Source organism: Gopherus flavomarginatus, chromosome 17 (genome assembly GCF_025201925.1).
Source record: "Gopherus flavomarginatus isolate rGopFla2 chromosome 17, rGopFla2.mat.asm, whole genome shotgun sequence".
Classification (NCBI taxonomy): Eukaryota; Metazoa; Chordata; order Testudines; family Testudinidae; genus Gopherus; species Gopherus flavomarginatus.
In genome coordinates, this window is record NC_066633.1 from 15,636,064 (window position 1) to 15,662,278 (window position 26,215).

Consider the following 26,215-nt stretch of genomic DNA (forward strand, 5'->3'; position numbering starts at 1 on the left):
TACAGTATAATGCTATGGACTGTTGTATCACAGCATGCACACGCGCGCACCCACACACACTTTATAACCGTGTTTTAGGACATTACACTTTCCTGTTTCCACATTTGTGCTCAAGATCCTAAACGTCCCATCCCTCCCACTTACACACTCTGTTACAAGTGTGCTCTCTAATAGCGCTATCCCTGGATATGAGTACTTAGCTGTTGTGCTTTTTGCCTTTTTTGCTGCAAAAATAATATGAAGAAGCAACATAGCATGGTTATTTGGGACCCAAATGTGCCTTACTAGTTGGTTGCAAACACACCAGCCCTAATAGCATAAATCCTGACACTCTCGGCTGGTCTACATTAGGGAGGGGATCGATCTAAGATACACAACTTCAGCTATGTGTATAGTATAGCTGAAGTCGAAGTATCTTAGATCAAGTTACCTACCATCCTCACGGCACAGGATCGACATCCACGGCTCCCCCTGTCAACTCTGCTACAGCCGTTCGCGTTGGTGGAGTTCCGGAGTCGACAGGAGCTCATTCACGGATCGATATATCACGTCTAGATGAGACGCAATATATCGATCCCCGAGAAATCGATTGCTACCCGCCGATACGGCCGGAAGTGAAGACGTACCCTCTCACTGGTCTCTGCCAATGCCTGAAAACACAGACCAACCTGAGCACCACCAGGGGGCTCAGAGCTAGATATACCGCTCTATTCCTATCCATTACATTGGTTAATAGACAATGCACCATCTGCAGGCACATATGAATGCAACGCACTGCCTGAAAGTTAGTAGGTTAAATAAAGCTGTGGTTCTACACTGCAGACAGTTTCACGAGTGCTGCTGTCAACAAGCAGTTCCTAAGGCCCCCCCTCCTTCCGTCCTCCCCACACACACCCTGGCCCCCTCCAGCCAAAATGACACAAATATCTTTCATACGGAATGCGCCTCCATTATTCTACTTCCTATCGATCCCTCGGCCATTTCATTTCAATATCGATCCCTCAGATGATGGTAATTCACGATAGATGCAAGAGGTGAATATCAAGCAGATCCTCTGCCCTGTTACTGAGAAGTCTCTAGCTGTGCAGAACACAAGCCCTTCCGATTGGTTTGTTTGCTGTTTAGAGAAAAAATAACAAGCCAACTTATTTTCTGTATGTTATGGTTTAGAAGTGCCAGTCTGAGCAAACAATCCAAGCAAATCAGGGCATTTAATGTCTCTCTTTGAGTCTAAAAGTCTTTCCCTGTGCAGCAAGTTGAAAGAGAAAAAGAAGGGGGAGGTTGAATGAAGGCTTGGTGCGTGCTGGTGAGATATAAAAACCTTCTAAGCAGGCAAATCTAACGATTGTAGGATTTTTTTAAAATAAATCTCTCTCACAGACGACCTGGTATTAAATCAGGCATTAGTCAAAACATAGCAAGAAAAGTGCAGCTCAAAAGGCAAAGGTTTAAAGCAATCTCCCCCAGGTAGGAATGCTACAGGAGAAACCAGGGGACAGAGATCAATGGCCTGAGAAGATGGCAGGAGTAGAAGCAATGGATGTACTGAGCTGTCCAAGGCTAAGAAGCATCACAGAAAGGTCGCCTTCATTAAGCTCTTCATCAAATGGGCCTTCTGCTGTCTGAGACTGCAGCCGTCTCTGTGGTGCCAGCACGGAGTTCTCGCCCCATGCTCCTTTTCTCGTCATTGCTCATCTTTATCCCTGAGCCAGCAAGGGAGACGCATTTTATAACCCTAATATTATTCCTCTCTTGCTGCTCAATGATGGACTTTTAATATCGCCGTCCCCGAGGAGCCCAAGAGATATGGCTCCCACGAAAAGCCAGGCACAGCGCTGAATTGAGAGCTGCCAGTAGCCGCAAAGAAACGGAGCGCATGAATACAAATGCAGGCCAGATCAGGGAGGTCATTGTATCTATAGGATTTCATATGTTAGCAGTGCCATGCAATTAAACACACAAAAGAAGAAGAACATCCGCAAATCAAAGGGGAAAAATAAAATAAAACCCATTCATCTCGTCAGACAAAGCCACTGGCCTGCTCTCTATTTCCTGGCTGTTCAATAGCTGTCAAGTCCCTCCTCAGAGATGGCTGCATTGCCACTAAGGCTACGTCCAGACTACCCGCCGTATCGGCGGGTTAAAATCAATTGCTCGGGGATCGATATATCGCGTCTAATCTAGACGCGATATCTCGATCCCCGAGCACGCTTATATCGATTCCGGAACTCCATCAACCCCAACGGAGTTCCGGAATCGACACGGAGAGCCGCGGACATCGATCCCGCGCGGTGTGGACGGGTGAGTAATCCGATCTTAGATATTCGACTTCAGCTACGTTATTCACGTAGCTGAAGTTGCGTATCTAAGATCGATTTCCCCCCCGCAGTGTGGACCAGCCCAAAGAAACACACACATTTCTTCCTTTCCCTCCACGTATACCTCTCTCAGTTTGGCCATACTTCTCTTGTAACCACTCTTTTTGTGGTTTTTTGCCCACACTAGATTTTGTGGGCCCTGGTTGGAGTTGTCTTGCAACTTTGTGTAGCCATTCACGCCTATGTAACATGAGTGATTTGGTAGCATTGTATGCTCATTTTACGCTGCTTAAAAGACCCCCTAAGGCCAAGGGCATTGTTGTGTATGGTGGGAGTCACCAGATGGCACTATTGCATGTAGTTTTCCAAGTGATTTTCTTTAGCCTGTGAGCACGGTTCACTCTTAGAAGAAATGCTGCATTGTTGTTAGGGTTTTTTGCCGAATGCTTGGGGAGCTGTTGCAAACTGCAGCAGGGTTTACTCTCTGCCTTAATCTCTCTAACTAGAGTCAATTCTTGGAACAAAGTTGCTCCCTGGGACTTGGGTATTGGTGTTTTTGCTGAGATTCCTGAAAGAAGGGTTGGGCTGTATGCTGCCTGACCATCTCTGTTCCAGGACTGGTGTATATAATGTAAATGAAACAAGATACATTAAGAAAATACCTAGCTTCCAGCCCACTGATTTCTCCAATGGGAAACTGACCTGCAAGGCCCTGAAATCTGCCCCCATTTCTCAAAGCAGGTGACAGGTGACTCAAAGCTTACCATATATTAACTGGCAAACTGTGTCAGCAAGACAGGGCTGCATGAAGGAAAATATTGGCTCCATTGCATCTCTTTTCTAAATACCTATGTTCCATGAAGCATACAGGCCGTCCTGCATTCGTTTTGGATTGTGCAGTGCTGTACGGAATGTAAGCTGCTCAAGGCAGGAACCTGCTATCTGTTTGGCACAATTCACCTACCGTTAGCACTTCAGGCACAACGTAAATACTGGGTGGACTAGAAACATATGCCCCAAGCTCACCCCTACACATGAAACTGGATCAAGCCGGGATTCCTGTCCCATTTAGCAATCTAGGGAAAGCAGGATGGTGGTGACTCCCCAATAGCTTTTCATGACCCTACTAGAGGCTGAAACCCCTGGATTGAGAACCCCTGCATCTTCTGATTCAGACCATTATCAAGGTAGGCTAGATCTGTGCCATTCAAACCTGGATCTGAAGTTCAGATCCCAGGGGTTTAATGTGGGCCCATCCCAGAGGTAAAGCTCTGTTTTTTCTAGAGGATGCACAGCCTGAAACATTACAGGAACTTGCTTCCTTTCCTTTCATTTCCCCTCTCTCTGTGTGTCAGCTCAGATCCATCTCCTAGTGGTTGCCGCGAGAAATTGCTCTAAACGTCCCATAAATAGCAGCAGAATAATTGCAATGTATATTCTAATAACTGCTACTATAATAACACCCCTCCCAGCCCACTTTCCTCTTCAGGGGTGAGCTGCCAAAATGAGAAACAAAATTACTGTGTCTGTTCAGCAAATTTTTACTGACAAAATCTTTAAGCGCTGACAAGAGTAATACACTGAAAATTCGTTTAGAAGTGTTTCAAGTTTCAAAAATCAATCAAAATCAAATTAAGTTCTGAAGATGCTGTCTGTAGAGTTTAAGGAAAATAAAGATCAGCTCCAGTAACTCAGGAGCGTGGGCTCAACCTTCGAGCCGGTGACTGGTTCCTGCTCAGCAATTGGCTTGTTTTACAGTCACTTAGCCGGCTCCCGGCCTCTGGGAACCGAGGCCTTGGCTGGGCTGGGGGATTTCAGCCATCGGTAGTTGATAGTGCTCTACCAGTGCAAACCTCTAAACTGATATTTGCCATCAGGCACCTAACATGCTGCTTGACACTAATCTACATGAGGGGGCTGGGGGGCGGAGGAGGAGATTCACATCTCTGCTTTGGGGGATGGGCGATAGATCTCTGCTATTGAGTTGTGTAAAGGGACCATAAACAGCCTGCAAGTGCCTGGGGGGAGAACTCCCTAGACACAGTGAAATAGGCTGTGTGGTCCCTTCCTCGAAAGCTCTGACACATGGGCACACCAAGGGCCCGGGTCAAGCATGCGAGGGAGTGTGTTAGGGACAAGAGGGGGTGTGGGACCTGGGCAGTGGTGTAAGAGGGGGTTCCTCTCTCAGATGAGTATTGTAGTCCAAGGCACAATCTAACCTTGAATTAGCTCCAGTTTTATTCTGGGTCACGATAAATTCTTTTGGTTCTGGATAATGTAAACTATATCTGAGAACAATTATTCTTTCTGAGTGTCAGGTACTTGTCTGGGCTAATGGATCGCACCCCACACTCTGGATGTGCTGTCTTCCTTACCCTTCATCCATATGGTCACCAGACCCCTTCTTGGTCCAGCCAATCCAACAGTTTCTGACCTACAAATTCTCAGCCATCTGCTTTGCAAATCAACCTCCGCCCTGTTATTCCAGCATTGGCTCAGGTGGATTGATTTTTTTTTTTTTAGTCTATATTTTTAGGCTGACAGTTGTGTCATTGCTGATTATATTCCACCTCAGCTCCTGGCAGGAGAACCTTAACAACTCCCCAGGATTTCTGTTCCCAAAACTGTGAGCCAGTAGCTCGTTTCTGTCACTTGTATAAAGGGGCTTCAATCTGTTTCTTGGGCAAAGTTCCTTGATAAGATTATATGCTACATCAATGTCTCTAGCAAAACACATTTCAGAGGGAATTTATTGCACAACTTCTCCAGTTTACAGCACTTTATCGTTCCAAGACATCTCAAGGCACTTTCCAAAAGGTGTACAATAATAACACTGCCTTTTATGTGAATACCTCAGAGTGCTTTATAAAGATGGGCACGATCATCCCTGCTTTACAAACGGGGAGACTGAGGCACAAGAGAATATATAAATGAATTGCCCAAATGCACCATAGCAGAACCTACGACAGAGCCCAGTGGCTAGAAAACTGTACTCTTCAGTGGGAGACACAAAGTGGCTGATGTCTTTTATTGGACTGACTTCTGCGTGAGCGCAAAAGCTTCTCTCTCCCACCAACAGAAGCTGGTCCAATAGAAGATATTACCTCACTCTCCTTGTCTCTCTAATATCCTGGGACCAACACAGCTACCACAGCTCTTGAGTGGAAGTCACTCAGAATTTGTCTCCCCATAATTGCATCTGCAATGCCCGCTCATGACCAGAATAGACAGACATCAGACTGGCTCCAGTCTACATACTCTCTAGCATGTGTACAGCTCGGGGACTGCTGTAATAATTGGGCCTACAAATTTACCCTAATTGTGAGCTTGACTGGGAAAAGTGAGTGAAAATCCGTAAGATGTGTCACAATAACCTATGATGACAAATGTGGATGGGAAAAGGTGCAAAAACGAGACTGAACGACTGAATTACTCCAAACAAATAGGCCTTGAGGTATGCTTTCAGATCATAAATAAGAAAAACATGGAACTGTAAATCAGGGATCCAAAATTGGTGTGTCTGAATTAGGCTTAATTGGTGGAGAAAATAATGAGGGAGTGGGCTATTCCGCCCACCACTCCCTTTTGAGTCCATAAAGACTTTGGAAGAAAAATTGGCAATTCGTGCAAGCTTCACCATCCCACTCCCACCCTCTCTTGGGACCCCAGGCCTTCGTCATCCTGATCTTGAGAGCTGTGTCCTGACTAGACTGAGAGAGAAATTCCAGATAAAGTCCCCTCCACCAGCTCCAGCTAAATCCCAAATACCATCTGGAATGTGAGACTTAATCTCCCCAGTGTGTCCTTTTCCTTTCCTACTTCATTTCTTCTCTTTCCTATTGTTCCTCTTTTTCTTTCTGCCTAATAAGCATCTGGTGTAGCCAGCCAAGACTGTATATTTGGAGCACTGCTGTGAGCCTGGGACCAGAAAGAGGCAGCTGAAAGCAATGCCCTAACCAGTCCGATGCTGGTATAAGTTTGCAATGTCTCTGAGTGGCTGATAAGACCATGAGCTGTACTTGTGTTTTTCTGTGAAGTTGCAAGAGAGAGTCAACACCAGAAACAGAAGCTGCATTTTCTACCTTTGCTGCTTTTTTCGCTCCCCTTTTGTGTGTCTTTGTCTTGTTTTGTCTTCTAGGTGACGAGATGGGACTTTAGCAATAACAACAGCTCCAGTCCATCTCAACTAACTTCTTCTCTTTCCCTCAAAGGCACCTTTGATACCAGCCAAAAGACTGTCAGACAAGGGTTTTCTTCTTTCTAAAAAACTCTCTCCAGCTAAAGGAAAAGGGAACAAGGGATGTTGTTAAAACAAAAGCCTTACTGAATACTTTACCTTTCTAATGCTTTACTTGGTTTTCCTTTTTTTCTGTATCTTTAATAAATGGTTAAAAGGATTTTAATGAGGTGTTTGACAGGGTACTAAGCAGGCTGACAGCTCTGTACCCAAACCCTGAACCTTGTTTAATGCTGTATAAAGTTGGCTGTTTATACGTTAATGCTGTATAACAGTGACTGGATTCTGTTTACACCTTTGACTCTTTGGGCCTATATATTCCATCTAAATTAAAATGTATTCTTTTTTTTACCATTACCTGACTGCACAGATGATCTTTCAAAGGAAACCCAGGGTTTAACCTTCAGCTTGAAGGGAAAAAAAGAAAGGTCCTTCTCCCAACTGATGTAGAAGGCATGAAGGGTGTTCTCAAAGGTGCTGATTACTTAGGGAATCAACTGTCTCCAGCTTGAAAGTAGAGGAAAGTTCGTGATGTCCCCAGTACCCATTCTTGGCTGAAGATCGGCTGCAGTGTCCATGTGCAGCTACATGTGTGAGTCTGGAGATGGGCTGAGTGAGACTCCTGGTTTTCATATGGGATAGGAGATTGGAGGCTGGGGTGGCACTGCTATTGTCTACATGGAAATTGGTCACTGAAGATGATGAACTAAGAGATTCAACAGCCTGCTGGGTAATAGGTCCCTTAATTCCTCTAGAAAAGTGCTAGACAGGGTCTTTGCTAAGTATCAAAGGTTCCTTTTGCTCTTCACTGTGTAGATCATGCAGTGACATTCAAAGGCATTTGTGTCTGGGGTGGGGTGCCATCTGTGTCTGAGATTGGAAGGAATGGCTCTGTTACTCTGTCTCCTCTTTTGTGCTTTTAGCCTTGCCCTGGGGTCATCCTCTGTTTGTGTTGGATTGAGGAGTCTCCGAGGACCAGCTGGGCTAGAGATGACAGTTGACCCAGGCCTCAGTGACGTAAACTGGAGGGGGGGATGGGGTCTTGCCCAAAGTCACATAGTGGTGGCTTTACTGATGATCAATCTTGTTTTCAGCAGCAAGAGCTTGAGGCTGTTACCCTCCAGCAGAAGCACCAGAAACAGGCAATGGAAGGTATCACTAGCGTGACTGGGTTCATCTACCTCATTGTGTGCTTTGGCCTATGGGCTGGACTTGTTCACTTTAGCTGGTGGTATCTTTCATTTCCAATTCCTTCTAGAGACTGACTTCCCAGATGTTCCTTCCTCTTGGAGAGGCACATGCGGCTGCTGCTGTCAGGTTGAGGCTTCAGTGGCCTCTCACAAACCATTTGCTTCTACTGTTCACTAACTCTGTTGTATGGCTGGCCACCTTTATCACATGGTACTGAGTCGGCTCCCTGACTGTATGACTGAAAATTCTTTATAAAGGAGACTAACAAAAACAAATGAGCGTTGCCCTGTCTGGGGTGAATTTGCAGCCAAATAATCAGTGCTGCTAAAATGAGGGAGCAAGAGAGCTGGGAAAAAAAAATTAGACAAATAGTTTATTTGCCAAAAAGTACAGTTTTGGTCTAGCCGAAACGGTTTACTGATTTGACATGAATAGCTTTGCCCATTCATAAAACAGCATTAGGAGGTGACAGCTGCTGCTGCTTGAAAACCCCCACACCACCCCGATCCTATAACCTTTCACCCAGTGGTTAAGCATTCACATGAGTTCTGGGAGCTCTCCCTGGTTTGACTCTCCACTCTGAAAGAGATCCAAAACAGACTATTTCAATTCACCAATTTTTTTTTAAAATTGTCAGATTAGGTTTGACCTGAATGCTAGTGGTTTTAGTTTTTATTTTTTCTAAATAGCCACCAAACCAAAAGATCAGTTATTCAACCAGCTCTAGAGATCAAGGTCATGGCTGTGCAGTGCTAGGTGCTGTACATTTTCCTGGATACCCAGTGTGACAGATAGGGCAACTTCCTGCAATACCTTTGCGGTCATTTGGTTTAAATGAATAGTTTGTGTGTGATTGCGTTCTAGTCCATTGGAGAGGGCTACCCTAGTTCCTCCAGGAACTAAAAACAGTGAGGAGTGATTACAGCCAATCAGCCAGAGGAATTACACCCCCTCCCCCAGAGACGCTCATATATAAATGGACTCAGGGCCTGCTTTCTGAAGCAGCAATCACACAGGATCCTCAAGGGGTGGGGGAGGGGGGCCAATACTTGCAGAAGAGTTGAAAGGACTTGACCTACAAGGCCCCCCTTAAGACTGATCTTTGGTAAGCTTTCTAGCATCCATATAGGAACTTTTATTGTTTTTATATGTTTTCTTTGTAGTGCTTTCACCTTAAGAATAAATGAGCTTGCTTAGTAAGAGCTCTAACTTGTAACTGCTAGCAACACATTGTTCAGAGCTCTCAGAGAGACAGCAATGTGCAGACGCTAGCCTGTTTAGGCAGTCTGGCTTGCTGAGAATATCACAGTGTAACACAGGGAACTATGCAGCCTTCAAAAGCCTGATTTGGGGGAGAGAAAGACAAGGGTCTCTGCCCAAGAGAGGTGACTGCTGGGAGCTGGAAATCCCTAAGTAGGTGGATCATGGAGGGGGAATACAGGTTCAGTTATACTGAAACTCCAACATCCAGCAGTCCTTGTGACACTCCCAAGTATACACAGTCTTAGAAGTAACAGCAGCGTGGAAATTCATTGAGTTTACTGCTCTGATTCTCACCTGCATCCTTGCCCCCTGTGTCACTTTGAGCTCAGCTGCCTTGCTTCCTATCGGGTGGGTGTCCTTGGCTCCTGCTTTGCCCATCACCTTTCTCTGCATTTTATCATGTTCAGCATCTGCTTTTCCCTCCGCTCAGCTTGTATCATCAAAAATCCCTTTGGCACTTTTTCTATCAGAAAACAGCCGTTTATCTGCTGTATCGTTGGAGAGATCTCTAAAGCCTGCCTTGGAAATGGACCCGTTTTTATTTGATGCAGGATCATCTGAAAGGAGGATGAAAAGCCATGAGAATATGTTTTCTTTGCATGGATCAATATGACTTTTACCTTCCTCTTCGTCTACCATGGCAAGGCTTCTCTGCCCATCTTGCTGGCTTGTGTACGCCTCCTTCCCTCCCTCTTGCTTGTTTTCCTTCACCCCTCTGCTCCCTCCTACTGTTCAGTCTGCTTTAATGCTCTCACCACTTAGATAGTTCCCATCAACTCACATGGGAGCAGACTTTTGCCTTGGTGGAGGAGGGAACCAAGCAGATCCAGTGTGTGTGTCCATCTGTGCACCCCCATGTCAATCAATTTGCTGAATTCATCATCCAGTGAATCAAAGCTCCTTTTCAGCTTGCCCTCCCCCCTTAAATCTCTTTGCCTTCCCCAGTATTATATTATATTGAATTCAGATGTTTTGAGTCACTGAATGAAGCTCTGTATTTGCCCAGGAACCCACCAAAGAAAGATGAATTTCTAGTACCACTGAGGTAGTGTAAATTTTTTCCTGTCTTTCTCTTCTTCTCCTAGTCGAGTCACAAACAGTAGAGCACTTCTCTAAAATGCCCTTCCTTCCCACAGTGGCAGATTTACTCCTCTCTGGCTCCCTTACAGCTGCTGCAGCTGCCAGGTTGAACAAGAACCTCCACATTCATTTCAGCTTTCACCACATTCCTTTTCAGTGGGACCAGCTACAGAGACAGCAGCCGTTCAGGGCTTTTGTTGCATCTCGGAAGACACCGGGTCAAATTTAAAGAGGTGGATGCACCTGGTGAATGTCCAAAACTGCATTGTTTCTTTATCAGGTCCTCTGTGGGGCTCATCTCTGTAACACCTGAGCACCTCACAAACAACAATGAATATAGCCTTGCAACACATGAAGCTGGGAGTGGAGGGAGCAGCCTTTCAGTTTTGTGCAGCACCTAACACAATGGTGCAGGACTGCAGCTCCTAGGTGCTATCGCAACACACATTAATTAATTAGTATTATTTTGCAGAGTTAAGAGGAAAGAAGCTGAAAGGCAACTTTATTCTTAATAAATAATAATGATAATAATAATAATAATACCACCACCATACCTGGGGAAACTGAGGCACTGAGTGGCAAAAGGTTTTGCCCAGGAGTAAAGACTTCCCCCATCTACTCTGAATCAAAGTCCATGCACTGGACAGACTCAAAACTTATCCAGCTTCCTCCGGTTTGGCTTTAGTAATGGAGACATTAATAATATATTAATATAAGGTTCAGGTCAGACTCTTGGGTGATTCAAAGGGCCATAAAATACAGATCCTGTCTGCCTCCTTGTTGGTTAAAGCAATGTCAAAGACTGAATGGGATTGTGGCAGCACTTGGATGACTTAGGGACTGGAGCACAATAGATGACACTTATTACAGAGATTTGAAAGGAGCACATTGTTCTCCCATTTAAAAGGTGAAGAAACGGAGGCACATGCGTTGAAATGATTTGCCCAAGGTCAGTGGCAGATCTGGAATTAGCAACCAGCTCCCTTGACTCCCAATCCAGTTTCCTGTCCACTGGATCAGGCAGATAGACAGTGCAGCAAGACAGAAGTGTCCCCTACTCCTAACTGATGAGGAAAGCTCAGATACATGTCCAGGACAGTTGTAGGGGGGATGTTTACACGGCTGGGATTTGAGATGTATCTGCTGTGCCAATAATTAGTGGGTGTCATTTTCCAGGTTTCAGTCTGGCACCTTCCCCCAGCACCACACCTGCTAAAAAAAATGGAAGAATTAAACTTTCAGTACAAAAACCACTTTGATAGTGGGAACCCAGAGAAACATCAATTCTTGCCCCTTGTCAGAAAAGCTGTAAGGAAGGTGCTAATTTTATGATTATTACGGTAACGCCACAAGTCCTTAACCAAGATCAGAGCCCAGCTGTGGCAGATGCTGAACCTACACGAAATAAGAGAGTCATTGCTCCAAAGCACTGTCCATCTGAGAAGACAAAGGATGGGAGGAGAAACCGAGGGTACGTCTACACTGCAATTGGGAAGTGTGATAGTAGCACTTGTAGGCACACCTGAGCTAGCTTTGATTTAGCTAGATCAAGGCAGGCTCAGGTATGTCTACACATGCTGCAATCTCAGCTCCTGATTGCAGTGTAGACATACCCAGAGGCACAGAGGTAAAGTGACTTGCCCAAGGTCACCTAGCAAAACAGTGGCAGAGCTGGGAATAGAACCCAAGGGCATGATTTACAAAGTAACTTAGGTGCCTAACTCTCATTGAACTCAATGGGAGTTAGGCACCTGAATATTAGTCCAGCATCATATCCACTGGACCATGCTGCCACCTCGATTTAGGCCTCACCTGCTTAGCAAGCAGCCCTGGAGCCCCTTAGTTAGCTGAGGCAGGTTCAGAAGGCTGACATATATCCATACAAATAAGGGAAGTGTTACCAATGCACATTCCATTCAAGCCCTTCATCCTTCATGCAGAGCCCTCTTCCTGCGAGCAAAGGAGATGAGAAAACATTACAGAAAAGAAGGAAAATAAAATTAAAAAAAATAGATCCTGGGACCTAGGAGATGGTTTAAAGTCTCACATCAAAACAAAACAAAACAAAAAAGACACAGAGAGAGAGAGCTAGCATGTTCTGTCCATATCTAGCCGAATGCCAGGTGCTGTCAGAGATTAGACTTTTTCGCAGATAAAAACAGGTAATAGGACCTTGCCAGATAAGGACACAAAGAGGAGAATACAGGGGAGGGGAAAACCCAGAGATGAGAAAGAAGTGAAAGGACAGACAACAGCTCTGGCTATCAGAAGATCAATCAACCAAGCTGGCCAAGTTGCTCCCTGGCCCAATGGCAATGGGATCACTTCTACCCCTGTGCGGCCAGTGGAATGATATCGCTGTCTCCATATTCACCAGTATGGTATGCCCACGTATCACCTTGCCCTGGGCTAAGAGCAATGGTTTCTAAAGGCATGGGGTTGAGAAAGAATGAATGGCTTGTGGTGCAGCTGTCTGGCTTTGAGATAGAGACCCAGAAAGGGAAAACAACCGGAGGCAGATTCATCCCGTGTAACTCAATGGAGTTTCATCAAGGATGCATTGAGCCCTGTAAGTTGAGGGTGTTTGAAAGGGTCCTTGACCCTCGCTGAATGCTTCCTCCGCTCCTCAGTGTTACAAGAGCATGATGTTCACTGCATTACCTTGGTCTGGCCAGTGCCAAATTGAAGCCACTCCATCGATACTACCCGGCATCTCACGTCCTGGGCTAGACATCACTGAGTCCTGGTAAAGATAAAGCAGAAGGAAGCTGTGAATATAACTAGTGGTGTCTGAATATCCTGTGGGAATTTGCTGAGGCTGTGGGGATCCAGCAGTGGCTAATGCCTGTGGATTGCTATGTCTCAGAGAGCCTGAAATACATATGCCAAGAATCTCTGTTCATGGAAAGAAGTTACAGCTTCGTTCAATGCATCTTAGCATGATAGCTGTCTGTGGGGAATGCCCTAAATCTCCCTCAGTCCTATCCCAGCATAGGAAGGGTTCTTCAGGAATTGGCTGAACTTTGATGGTTCCAAAATCCCCATCAGAATCACAGAGGGGTTCTTAAAAGGGCAGTACCTCTAACTCTGACTTTATTAACACTCCATAACTCAGATTAGCAGGTTGGAGGAGAGGTGCCCAGATATGCTGTGTCTTGGCTAGGCCTTTCAAGAACCAGGAATCCTCTCTTCATCATTCAACCAGTCCACTGAAGGAAATAAATGCTCCAGAAGGGGATTCACTCTTCTGCCTGCAATTCCCATGTGTAACCTTAACAAATCACTTTCTTGTTCATGTGCCAGTGCCTCTGCTTTGTTAATTACGCCAGTCAAAAAATGAGAAAGAAAGAAGGAACCGGCCTCACCCCCTGTGACACCTTCTCTGGACATCACAAGTCTGCCAAGCACCATGGAGTAAATCAGGCCATTTGCTCACATTTCATTAGCCACAGCCCAGATATATAACAAATGGACTCACCATCTGCCCTGCAGCTGATGCATCAGCATAGGCAGCTCATTTGACCTCCTTTGATTATACAGTGCAAGGCAAAGGGGCAATCAGAGCCCTTTTGGGGTCTGGTGTTTTCTCTTTGATTCAGATGCAAGTGACCAAGGCTGGACGTCAGGATTCAATCATAGGCTTTCCTGCCTGAAGTCCGGTTAATAAACCTGACGACGTTGTCACAGCGAGACGTCGGCAGTGACAGGGCACACAGTGTTTCCACACAGAACACCAGCGTTTGACTTCTCCATCTCCCGAACTGTCACGGATGCAATCTTCTTGCTTGGTGGCTATCAATCACACGGTCCCTCAGGGCCCCGCAGCAGGAAAGTTTTCTCAGACTCTTATTAAAGGTTTCAGCCCAAGCAACAACTAAGGGCCTGATCCAGCATGGTGCAGAGACACTTCAGCTCCCAGCTGGATTTTGTGGGAGCTGAGAGCATTCAGCACCTTGCAGAATTAAGTGATCAGCTGCTGAACTGCATTACACCTGTCATTTCCCTTGTATTTAGCCTCTACTTCTTGCAAGTGTGGTCTCCTCCTAATAGTGAAATAGCCACTGCTTCCTGTGATTTATCTATTGTTTGAGTGGCCTGATAATTCCCAAATCTACCATTCCTCCTCATAAATGTGGAGTCTTCCTCGCTTAACGGGCTTCTTGCTGACAACTTAATAGGGCGAGCTCTGAAGAGGATATTGAAAACCTGGAAAGATCTTGAAAAACTGGATTCCAGCAGCTGTGCTTCTGACAGTTGTGCTGGAGAAAAACAGCTTTCAGAGGAGACGTAAAGCCCAAGCCCCGATCATTTGTGGTCATTAACTATCCCATGCTGTTTTTTTATAAAGATATGGCATTAAATGCAATGTCTTGGCAAAAATTTCAATTCAGCTACCCTGCCTAGTTCCCTAAATTCTCCACACAGTGTGAATGGGTGCAGCATCCTTCACCTTCTGTCCTACAGTGTTCTGTAAGTAATGTTGCCACATGCTGTTCAACAGCTGCCCCATTCCACCCCAGACGTGGCTTCGTTCCAGGGGTGTAACTTTAGCGTTGTCAATTAATTTAGCCATTTTTGTGTCAGTTTTCCCATTAGTAAAATGGGATGAATAATATTGATATATTTACCTGACAGGGAAGCTGTGAGGATGTACTTGTTACCATGCATGCTTGGGCCGCTCTTTGTAGTAGGACTAGGTTAAGAGAGGATTAATCACTGACGATAAATGGTTAATCGCTCATAATGCTTTGTATGCATGTGTTTATAACACATGCTGTAGCAGGCCTTTAACACATATTAACCCCTTATAATACGTCTATGAATGGATCCTCAATACAAAGTTTATCGATGGCTTGGCGGTCAAGAGCTCTAGAAATGCCCGGTATAGTTTTTCTTTTATTGGTCCTTCAATGACATAATGCTGAATTTAGCATGGCACCCAGTCCGCCAGCAGTGGAAATTGAACCTAGAAAGCCTGGCTCTAAAAGCGTGAGGTACCCACACCAGCTCTGTTAGCTGAGGCAGTAGGAGCTCATCCAGATCTATGGGTATGTCTACACTATGGGATTATTCTGATTTTACAGAAACCGGTATTTGGAAACAGATTGTTTAAAGTCGAGTGCACGCGGCCACACTAAGCACATTAATTCAGCAGTGTGCGTCCATGTACCGAGGCTAGCATCGATTTCTGGAGAGTTACACTGTGGGTAGCTGTCCCATAGCTATCCCATAGTTCCCGCAGTCTCCCCCGCTCATTGGAATTCTGGGTTGTGGTTAGAAAGGGCCACAACGACACACTGTGTGGGTAAGAGTGACACCTCACCAAAGATGTCAATGGCTCCGGTGCCCATTTCAGCAGCGTTTGTAGCTCTCTGCCTGTCTCTTCCCCTATTAATAGTATTCTTTATGGTGGCACCCATGATGGGACCAACCCTTTCCAAACACTGAAGAAAGCTCAGTCTCTGCTCCAGGGAGCTCACAGTCTAAGGTTACTAACACTAGGCATTTTGTTTCTGAGTCAGCTTGCTTCACCATGGCACACGGGTCTGTGAAGCAGACTTTAACATGGCCAGGGTAGGTCTGGGGGCATGAGTTCAGGGAGGTTGTCCCATTTGGGAGTTGGTCTGACTGGTACAAGAATTGATCATTGCAGATGGACCACTGAAGTAAGCAGCGTGTGAATCCTGCTGGAAATAACGACACCGCCATGAGCCGGGCGTTTTCATGGATAATAGCACAAGGTACGGTCCGAAGCTAGGCACGAGGAAGATGCCTTGGTATGAAGCAGCATGGGAGTACAAAGCAAATGCAGGACCAGATTTACCTCCCTGAGCTTCTCTCGCTTTCTGTCCACACAGTAAAAGGAAATCAGCATTTGCCAAGCTTTTTAGGACTCAGCCGTTCCCTTTGGTGCAAGGAAGAACTGAAGGTAAGGAGGCTCATGCAGTGCTGGGCAGTAAGAAGAGAGCACAATGCAACTGGTATCCTCTGGGAAGCATTAGATAATGCCAGGATAAGGAGCACACATTCCATTTTGTCCGGGGCAGTCCCTCTTTTAAGCCTTGTCCCAGCCGCCCTGACTTTTTTTTTTCTTCAAAAGAAGGCATTTGTCCTGTTTGCTCTTGCTGACTTGATCAGCTGGCAAGAGCAAACGGGACCAATGCCCACTTTTCTCAAAAAGTGGGGTACAGTGCAGAGGAACATGCGGGGGGGTGAGCAGAGATGCCAGCCCCCTGAAGGAGTGGGGGGAAGACAGAGCTAGGGAGAGAGGCAGCATTCCAGCATCCCCCCATCTCCAGGATTCCAGCGATGGGCAACAGCCTCATGCAGAGGGGGGGGTCTTGGGAAAGCAGCTGCGGGTGTCCTGTTTTCTCTTTGGGAAATATGGTCACCCTACTCCAGGACTGCAGAGGAAATATTCGCACTGCTGCACACTTCTGTGGACAGCACGCTCCTCTGTGCAGCTGCCATGGGGGTGTACCTCCTTCCCATCCCCCTCTGCAGTGTCTCTCCCACAATCTGACTGTAAACAGATTAGGGCCAGATGCCGAGTTCTGCTCTAACTCCAAATCTCAACTCTTGTGGGGAGAAGGCAGAGTGTCAAAGCTGGGCCCATCTCCAGCTGGGAACGGGACACCCCCCCTTACTGATCATTTTCAGCATGCAGCATTAGACAGAGGAGACCCAGGCAAAGCACTGTCAAACCACAGCTCGGCTGCACTAACTTTTCTGGGGGAAAACATGGGTGCTTTGCATAAGGCAGACATATGCTGCGGCTTTGGCACAAGGAGATCCGGTTGGCATTCGCTTGCCAGACTTTTCCCACCCTCCTCCCAGACCATCTGCCTCTGTAAAGCACTGAAACTCCCATCTGTCAATTTTACTGTAAACACACAATTACCGAGCTGCCGAAAAAGCTCAGCCGACCCCTGGAGGTTAGCAGGCAAGCCGGGGAGCTGGTCAGCCCTGGGTACATGTTATCTCACTCCTTTCCAGCGAGGTGCTCTGGCGCTTCTGAGTCTGTGCCCTCCTTTCCTGCTATGCTTTAATGGGGCTTTCTGAATCCTTCCTCCCAGCTGGGAATCAGAGCTATTAACCTCGCCGACTTCTCCTGACGTACTGAGGGCCTCGGAGAGCGCAGGGATCACGGACGTGAACTTGGAATTAAACACAAAGGAACAGAGCAGCACACTGGCAGTTGCAGAGCCCTGAGCATCACAGCTTAAATCAAAGCCCCCTTGACAGCCCTCATGGCTCATTTGCTGGAGAGCCCTACCCCATCCTGGCAATTAGCCGGGGATGCGCACTTCCTCCCAGCAGTGCCTGGCCAAGTCAACTAGAACTCCCAGCCATGTGAGTCTCCTCATGGCAATGCCACATTGATGGCATTCAGAATGCCAGCAGAATGAGCTTCACCTCCCGGGCTGTGCCAGACAGGATGCGTTCTGATGTCCATGCTGGCAGTGTGAACTTCCTAACAGCAGTGTCATAGATTCATAGACTTAAGGTCAGAAGGGACCGTTATGGTCATCTAGTCTGACCTCCTGCACAATGAAGGCCACAGAATCTCACCCACCCACTCCTGGAAGAAACCTCTAACCTATCCTCACGCCATACAGAGTGCTGCCTGGGAAAGCTTTGCTCCAGTCATACCAGGTAGGAAAGCACTGGCTGTGTCTGTAGCACAATCTCAGCATAAGCCAGCCAGCACCCTTGTCTGTGTTCAGCATCTGTAATGAGGTTTGTTGCTGATCAGCCACTTTGGTCCCTTCTCCTACTCCGAGCCAGAATGCAGGAGGAGAGGGTGGTGTGGAGACAGTGAGAGGTGGGGTGTTGGGGGCCGAGGAAGATGCAGATAGTTCACAAAATCATGGCCCCTCTGGGGCATCTCCAGCTCAGGATGTGGCTCCATCACCTGTTTCATTCACAGGGAAAGAGAAGGCAGGGGCGAGGGCAGCAGCTGGCAGATGGCATGTGTTCCAGGAGATAACATTGGGCTTGTTCACAGGTTACTAATTGGGTTTCTGCTTGCCTTTCATATTCAATGTGAATCAAAATGAGAATACACAGTTTAACACACACCTTGTCCTCTCCTCCTGCCTCCTCTCTCCCCCTCACCACCTCCCTGCGCGCTTGCACCAAAGTAGCTAGAACCAATGAATGAGATCATTACTGTTCATTCACAAGCCAAAGCAAAATAGCAGCACTTCTGGCAGAGAAGCCAGCCAGTCCCTGCTCACTCAAGGCAGCCCCAAAGACCAGGATTCAACCCTTCCATGCCAGCCCATCTACTACTAAGCTGCAGCCTCAAACAGCTAATGTTAAGCCATCCACTGATGCATGTGGCATGCAGAAGAAAACTCACTACCCAGGTAGTTCCCCAAGTGACTACAGAGCATGCTGGGGAGTGGTATGACACATGCCAGCCAGCAGAATCATAGAATATCAGGGTTGGAAGGGACCTCAGGAGGTATCTAGTCCAACTCCCTGCTCAAAGCATGACTAATCCCCAGACAGATTTTTGCCCCAGATCCCTAAATGGCCCCCTCAAGGATTGAACTCAGATTGAGCTATCCCCCAGTAGAAGACAGTCATGCATGCCCATAAGATCCCGTTCATTTCAGCCTTTGAAGGGGTGTGTCTTCAAGCTTCAAAAGCCTGCCCTGCTTTCCTTTCACAGCAGCGCACTCCCCTTGCCATCCAATTGTTGGACATGTATTTCCTTTTCAGGGGCTGCCACCTCTAGGCTATCTTGCCCCAATAACATGGCAGGACCTTCAAAAAGGGGTCTCTAGCGATGGCAGCAGGAGCTGCTCAGGAGACTCTGATGGTGTTTTTGCAGAAAGGGAGCACGGTGCAGTCATTAGATGCCCTTGGTCGGGATGTTTGTGGGATGCAAAGCCTTGGCCTTGGGCTCTAAAAGCACAAGCCTCTACTGCTTGAGCTAAAATTAACTGCTACGGTCTGAGAGTTAAGGGAGACTCTCTATGTGGTGCAGCCACCAGAGGAGGAGAAAAAAAACTTACAGCTGCCAGCATGAGTTATGCAAAGCCCAGGCCTGCATAGTTTATGAGCCCATGGGGACAGCAGACATATGGACAACATTTCTCCCTTGAGTAAATAGCTGTATTTTCACAGCATACAGTTTGTGGTGGGCACCATAATATGGTCTCCTAGCCGGTGTCAGGATATGAGACTGATGGCTCTTGTATTCTATCCTCGGCTCAGCTGCTGACTTCCTGCCTGGCCTTGGATAAATCACACAGGGCCAGATTTTTAAAGGCATGTAGTTGCTCAGGTCCCATTGAAATCCAGACCTGCCTCTGTAAAAGAGGTTGCTCGGGAGCTTCACTGATGTTTGTAAAGTACTGTGAGCTTCTTGACTGAAAGATGCCATAGAAATGAAAAAAAAAAAAAAGTCTGAAAATGCAACCAAACAGGCCATCATGATTTCTGTAGGAAAGGCCTGGTTAGAATCAAATCCCATCAATATTAGGATTAAAAAAAATAAGCATCTAGAGTCTCTGGGCAGGTCCAGACTAGAGCTTCAAATCGATTTTAAGAGCTCTAAATCGATTTAAAGCTGTAACCGTCCACACTACAGAGTGCATAAAATCGATTTTAAGGGTCCCTAAAATCGATTTTGGAACTCCATCAAAACGAGAGGAGTAACCCCAAAATCGATTTTTTAAAATCGATTTTATGATAGTGTGGACGGCCATCGAAGTTAATGGCCTCCGGGACGTATCCCACAGTGCTCTAGTGGCCGCTCTACACAGGTAAAGGTACTCTTCTGCTGGCCAGGTAAACAGGAAAAGCCCCGGGAAGTTTGAAATTCCATTTCCTGCTTGCACAGCGTGGAGCTCTCAGCAGCAGAGAGAAGAATGCAGTCTCCTGAAAATAGGAAAAGAGCTCCAGCATGGAGCACACAGGAGTTACTCGATCTGATAGCTGTATGGGGAGAAGAGTCAGTGCTTTCAGAACTGCGCTCGAGCAGACGAAATGAGAAAACCTTTGAAAAAATTTCTAATGCCATGCGGGAGAGGGGACATACCAGGGACTCGTTACAGTGCCGAGTGAAAGTGAAAGAGCTCAGACAGGCGTATCAGAAGACCAAAGCAGCAAAGGGCAGGTCAGGCTCTGCCCCCAAAACATGCCGGTTCTACGACGAGCTTAATGCAATATTGGGGAACAGCGCAACGACGAACCCCCCCTTGTCTGTTGATTCAGAGGTGGGCGTTGTGATTCCTGCAACTACGGAAGATTTATTTGATGGCGATGATCAGTATGATGAGGACCAAGAGGAGGAGGCTCCAGCAGAGAGCACAGAGCATTTTATCCCCCCAAACAGCCAGGATCTTTTCCTCACCCTTACTGAGGTTCCCTGCCAGCCATCTCAAGGCAGTACTCCAGAAAATGAAGCTGAGGGACCGTCCTCTGGTGAGTGTAATTTTTTTTACTAAAAGCTTCGGTTTACTGTAAGCCTTTTTTAATGGGTGCTTCAAATCACTACCTGTACTTAGAGTCACTGACCAAGTAGATTAAAAACCTTTCCTAAAACAGTGACCCATGAGGTGGTTTTTAGAAAAGTCTCCATTGTAACAGGGCGGATTCATCCTGCTTGTTGGGGGAACGCGAGAGCAAAGCAGGGAAGGAGAGTAGCTTTGCCGCGGTTTGCTCTCGCGTTCCCCGAACCACCCAGCAAACCGCAGGCAAGGAGACCTGCTTGTTCGGGGAACGCGAGAGCAAAGCAGGGAAGGAGAGTAGCTTTGCCGCGGTTTGCTCTCGCCTTCCCCTAACCACCCAGCAAACCGCAGGCAAGGAGACCTGCTTGTTCGGGGAACGCGAGAGCAAAGCAGGGAAGGAGAGTAGCTTTGCCGCGGTTTGCTCTCGCCTTCCCCTAACCACCCAGCAAACCGCAGGCAAGGAGACCTGCTTGATTACCAGGACAATCTACTACAGGGATTACTAGCCATTATTAACTTAACATTTTCTCCGGACACGGTCTGTGTGCTCCCCTGACCTGCGTCTGAGCAGAACTCTCTGTCCTCAGCCACAAGCAATAAGTATTAAATGAATCCTAAGGTGACCTTGTGGTAAAGTAAAATGTTCCAGGTTCGGTAACAGGCACAGGTCAGTGAGGAGAAAGACTGTATGCATGGTTGTGTGAAATGTGTCTCTTATGATTCTTTTATCACTCTTTCCAAACCCCACCCCCCCACACACAGCTGCACATTTCTCCAGCCTCCCTCTCGCTTCTCATCTACGTGGGGGGGGTATCATAAGAAGACTGAGGAAAAGGAGGACGCGTGAGGACATGTTCACCGAAATTATGGCAGTAACCCGTACAGAGAGAGCTCAGCAGGGAGACTGGAAACAATTGGTCGCAAAGTACAGGGAGGCTGCCAGTCAACGCGAAGACAGGAGGGACCAACGCGAAGACAGGAGGGACGCCAAAAATGATGTCAGGTGGCAGGAAGATCAGCGCTGGCGAGCAGCAACTCTGGATCTTCTTCGTGATCAGACTGACATCCTCCGCGATATGCTGCAAGAGCTCCGTGGTTTCAGAATGCCCCTACAGCCCGTGTATAACCTCCCTCAGTACTCACCCTGTCCCACACCTTCCAGAACCAGGCGTGTAAGAACGCGTGGGGGAAGGCTCTCTGCACCAGCCCCCTCCACTGCTGCGGACACTCCAACCAGAAGGCTTTCATTAGATTGAAAAGCCCTTTGTGTCCTGTTTTTTCCCTCCTCTAATGATCCAAACTTCTCCCATGGCACCTTTGCCTATTTTTACTCTCAGGTCATGCTATTAAGGCAGTGTGACTGTAGTTTGGTAATGAACTAAAGCAAGCAGCTTTGGAAAGCTGCACGGAAGCTAGTTATCAGCATCAGGATTTGACAATTGGGGATATGGGTAATACAGGGAAAACAAAGAAAGCAGCCATACCGTAACCTGGTCCATGAGAATTCTTGTTCTGTCTTCTCTGATGCACTTTCTTCTTTCAAACCTCCCTCCCCCTTCCTCCAAACCTCCCTCGCTCCGTCCCCCATAGAACGCTGAGTTATGAAATTTCATGCACAGTACTGTAACAACAAGCATGATGCTTGATTGATGAAAGGGTCTGATTTTAAATAAAGAACACAATTCTTGTAACAAATAGTAGTAACTTTATTTTCAATAAAAAAGCAGTTAAGGAAGGTTGCAGGTACTGTGCCTAGCAGCAGACGGAAGCAGCTAATGGTGGAGGTAGGTAATAATTGGGAAATACAGAATTATATGTTTTCCAATGGACAGCTCTCGCAAGTAACCTAAGCAAGCAATTGAGGAATGCTGCAGGCAAAGTATCTTGCAGCAGCAACACCGCATAGACGGGGAGGGCAGCAATCAATTGAAAGGAAAAATCAGCATTCAAACTGTACCCTGGCCCATGAGGAAGCTACTTTTCAGTGCTTCTCTGATGCGCACAGCATCCTGGTGAGATCTTCTAATTGCCCTGGTGTCCGGCTGCGCATAATCAGCGGCCAGGTGGTTTACCTCAGTCTCCCACCCCGCTATAAAGGCCTCCCCTTTGCTCTCACAGAGATTGTGGAGCACACAGCAAGCAGCAATGACAAAGGGGATATTGGTTTGGCTAAGATCTGAGCGAGTAAGAAGCGTTCGCCATCTCGCCTTAAGCCTGCCAAATGCACATTCTACCACCATTCTGCACTTGCTCAGCCTGTAATTAAACAACTCCTGAGCACTGTCAAGGCTGCCTGTGTATGGCTTCATTAGCCAGGGCATCAAGGGGTAGGCTGGGTCCCCAAGGATAACAATAGGCATTTGGACATCTCCAACTGTTATTCTCTGATCAGGGAAGTAGGTCCCTTGCTGCAGCCATTTAAACAGTGTAGTGCTCCTGAAGACACGTGCGTCGTGAACCCTTCCTGGCCATCCCACGTGGATGTTGGTGAAACGTCCCTTGTGATCCACCAGGGCTTGCAGAACCATCGAAAAGTACCCCTTGCGGTTAATGTACTGGGCACCCTGGTGTTCCGGTGCCAAAATAGGGATGTGGGTTCCATCTATGGCCCCCCCACAGTTAGGGAATCCCATTGCAGCAAAGCCATCCACAATGGCCTGCACGTTTCCCAGAGTCACAACCTTTCGAAGCAGCAGCTTAATGATTGCTTTGGATACTTCCAGCACAGCAGCCCCCACAGTAGATTTGCCCACTCCAAATTGATTACCGACTGACCGGTAGCTGTCTGGCGTAGCAAGCTTCCATATGGCTATTGCCACTCGCTTTTCCACTGTGAGGGCTGGTCTCATCCTGGTATTATGCCGCTTCAGGACAGGAGAAAGCGAGTCACAAAGTTCAAAGAAAGTGCTCTTACGCATGCGAAAGTTCCGCAGCCACTGCGAATCGTCCCACACCTGCAGGACTATGCGGTCCCACCAGTCAGTGCTTGTTTCCCGTGCCCAAAAGCAGCGCGGAACGGGTAGAACCTCACCCATAACCGTCAGGAGCTCCAACGTGCAGGGGCCCGGGGTGTCAGAAAACTCGTTCTCCAGTTCGTCATCGCTGTCGTCCCCGCATTCAAGCATTCTCTCTTGCATTTCTGCATCATGGGTCAGCAGTGATAGAACGAGAATGCGTGAATTATTTACAGCATTCGCGATCAAGGACAAGAGCAGACCTGAATCCATGCTTGCTGCAAAATGGCGTTTCCCTCACTGCAGCCAGTAAAAACAGCGCGAACTGACTGTGTGCCGTTTACAGGAAGGGGGGGGGGGCTGTACCCAGAACCACCCAGGACGGGGACTTTGATCCCATCATGCACTGGGCTAGTAACCCATAATTCCAAAGGGCAGGGACCCGTGCAGGAACTGTGGGATAGGTACCCAGAGTGCAACGCTCAGGGAAAAGATGGACGCCAGGGAACATGGACGCTCAACATCGATGTAAGTAGCCCTAGTGTGGACGCGCAAAATCGATTTTATAAAGCCTGCTTTATAAAATCGATTTTAATAACATCGATTTTACCCTGTAGTGTGGACGTGGGCTCTGACTCATAGACTCTAGGGCTGGAAGGGACCTCGAGAGGTCATTGAGTCCAGTCCCCTGCCCTCATGGCAGGACCAAATACTGTCTAGACCATCCCTAATAGACATTTATCTAACCTACTCTTAAATATCTCCAGAGATGGAGATTCCACAACTTCCCTAGGCAATCTATTCCAGTGTTTACTACCCTGACAGTTAGGAACTTTTTCCTAATGTCCAATCTAAATCTCCCTTGCTGCAGTTTAAGCCCATTGCTTCCTGTTCTATCACTGGAGGCTAAGGTGAACAAGTTTTCTCCCTCCTCCTGATGACACCCTTTTAGATACCTGAAAACTGCTATTATGTCCCCTCTCAGTCTTCTCTTTTCCAAACTAAACAAACCCAATTCCTTCAGCCTTCCTTCATAGGTCATGTTCTCAAGACCTTTAATCATTCTCATTGCTCTTCTCTGGACCCTCTCCAATTTCTCCACATCTTTCTTGAAATGTGGTGCTCAGAACTGGACACAATACTCCAGCTGAGGCCTAACCAGCGCAGAGTAAAGCGGAAGAATGACTTCTCGTGTCTTGTTTACAACACATCTGTTAATGCATCCCAGAATCATGTTTGCTTTTTTTGCAACAGTATCACACTGTTGACTCATATTAAGCTTGTGGTCCACTATGACCCCTAGATCTCTTTCTGCCATACTCCTTCCTAGACAGTCTCTTCCCATTCTGTATGTGTGAAACTGATTGTTCCTTCCTAAGTGGAGCACTTTGCATTTATCTTTATTGAACTTCATCCTGTTTACCTCAGACCATTTCTCCAATTTGTCCAGATCATTTTGAATTTTGACCCTGTCCTCCAAAGCAGTTGCAATCCCTCCCAGTTTGGTATCGTCCGCAAACTTAATAAGCATACTTTCTATGCCAACATCTAAATCGTTGATGAAGATATTGAACAGAACCGGTCCCAAAACAGACCCCTGCGGAACCCCACTTGTTATACCTTTCCAGCAGGATTGGGAGCCATTAACAACTACTCTCTGAGTACGGTTATCCAGCCAGTTATGCATCCACCTTATAGTAGCCCCATCTAAATTGTACTTTCCTAGCTTATCTATAAGAATATCATGCGAGACCGTATCAAATGCCTTACTAAAGTCTAGGTATATCACATCCACCACTTCTCCCTTATCCACAAGGCTCGTTATCCTATCAAAGAACGCTATCAGATTAGTTTGACATGATTTGTTCTTTACAAATCCATGCTGGCTATTCCCTATCACCTTACGACCTTCCAAGTGTTTGCAGATGATTTCTTTGATTACCTGCTCCATTATCTTCCCTGGCACAGAAGTTAAACTAACTGGTCTGTAGTTTCCTGGGTGGTTTTTATTTCCCTTTTTATAGATGGGCACTATATTTGCCCCCTTCCAGTCTTCTGGAATCTCCCCCGTCTCCCATGATTTCCCAAAGATAATAGCTAGAGGCTCAGATACCTCTTCTATTAACTCCTTGAGTATTCTAGGATGCATTTCATCAGGCCCTGGTGACTTGCAGGCATCTAACTTTTCTAAGTGATTTTTTACTTGCTCTTTCCTTATTTTCTCTTCTAAACCTACCCTCTTCCCGTAAGCATTCACTATACTAGACATTCCTTCAGACTTCTCAGTGAAGACCGAAACAAAGAAGTCATTAAGCATCTCTGCCATTTCCAAGTCTCCGGTTACCGTTTCCCCCTCCTCATTGAGCAGTGGGCCTACCCTGTCCTTAGTCTTCCTCTTGCTTCTAATGTATTGATAAAAAGTCTTCTTGTTTCCCTTTATTCCCATAACTAGTTTGAGTTCATTTTGTGCCTTTGTGACCCTGACTTTCCTCTCACTTACACGGGTATTACACCCTCAGGGATAGCTTGTCAAGGGGAGAGCATTAGATGTGGTCAAACATTCTCCATCTAAACATTTTTCCCCATGAAAAATGGCCATTTTCCCAAAATTTCAAATTCACTCCATCCTAAATGTTATTGTTTTCCGCTCAACAACAAAAACGTTTTTCAAAATCCAAAAAGCGAAAAAGGTAACAAAAAAAATCA

General features: G+C 46.7%; 1 protein-coding gene across 1 annotated transcript; it reads left to right on the forward strand.

Moving 5' to 3' along the window:
- The first annotated feature begins 19,953 nt into the window (after positions 1 to 19,953).
- Positions 19,954 to 22,626, forward strand: LOC127036199 (uncharacterized). The gene is made up of 2 exons (XM_050926913.1): positions 19,954 to 20,529; positions 21,318 to 22,626. Exons 1-2 carry the CDS (start codon positions 19,974 to 19,976, stop codon positions 21,809 to 21,811), a joined length of 1,050 nt encoding a protein of 349 aa, XP_050782870.1. The 5' UTR covers positions 19,954 to 19,973; the 3' UTR covers positions 21,812 to 22,626.
- The last annotated feature ends 3,589 nt before the right edge of the window (positions 22,627 to 26,215 follow it).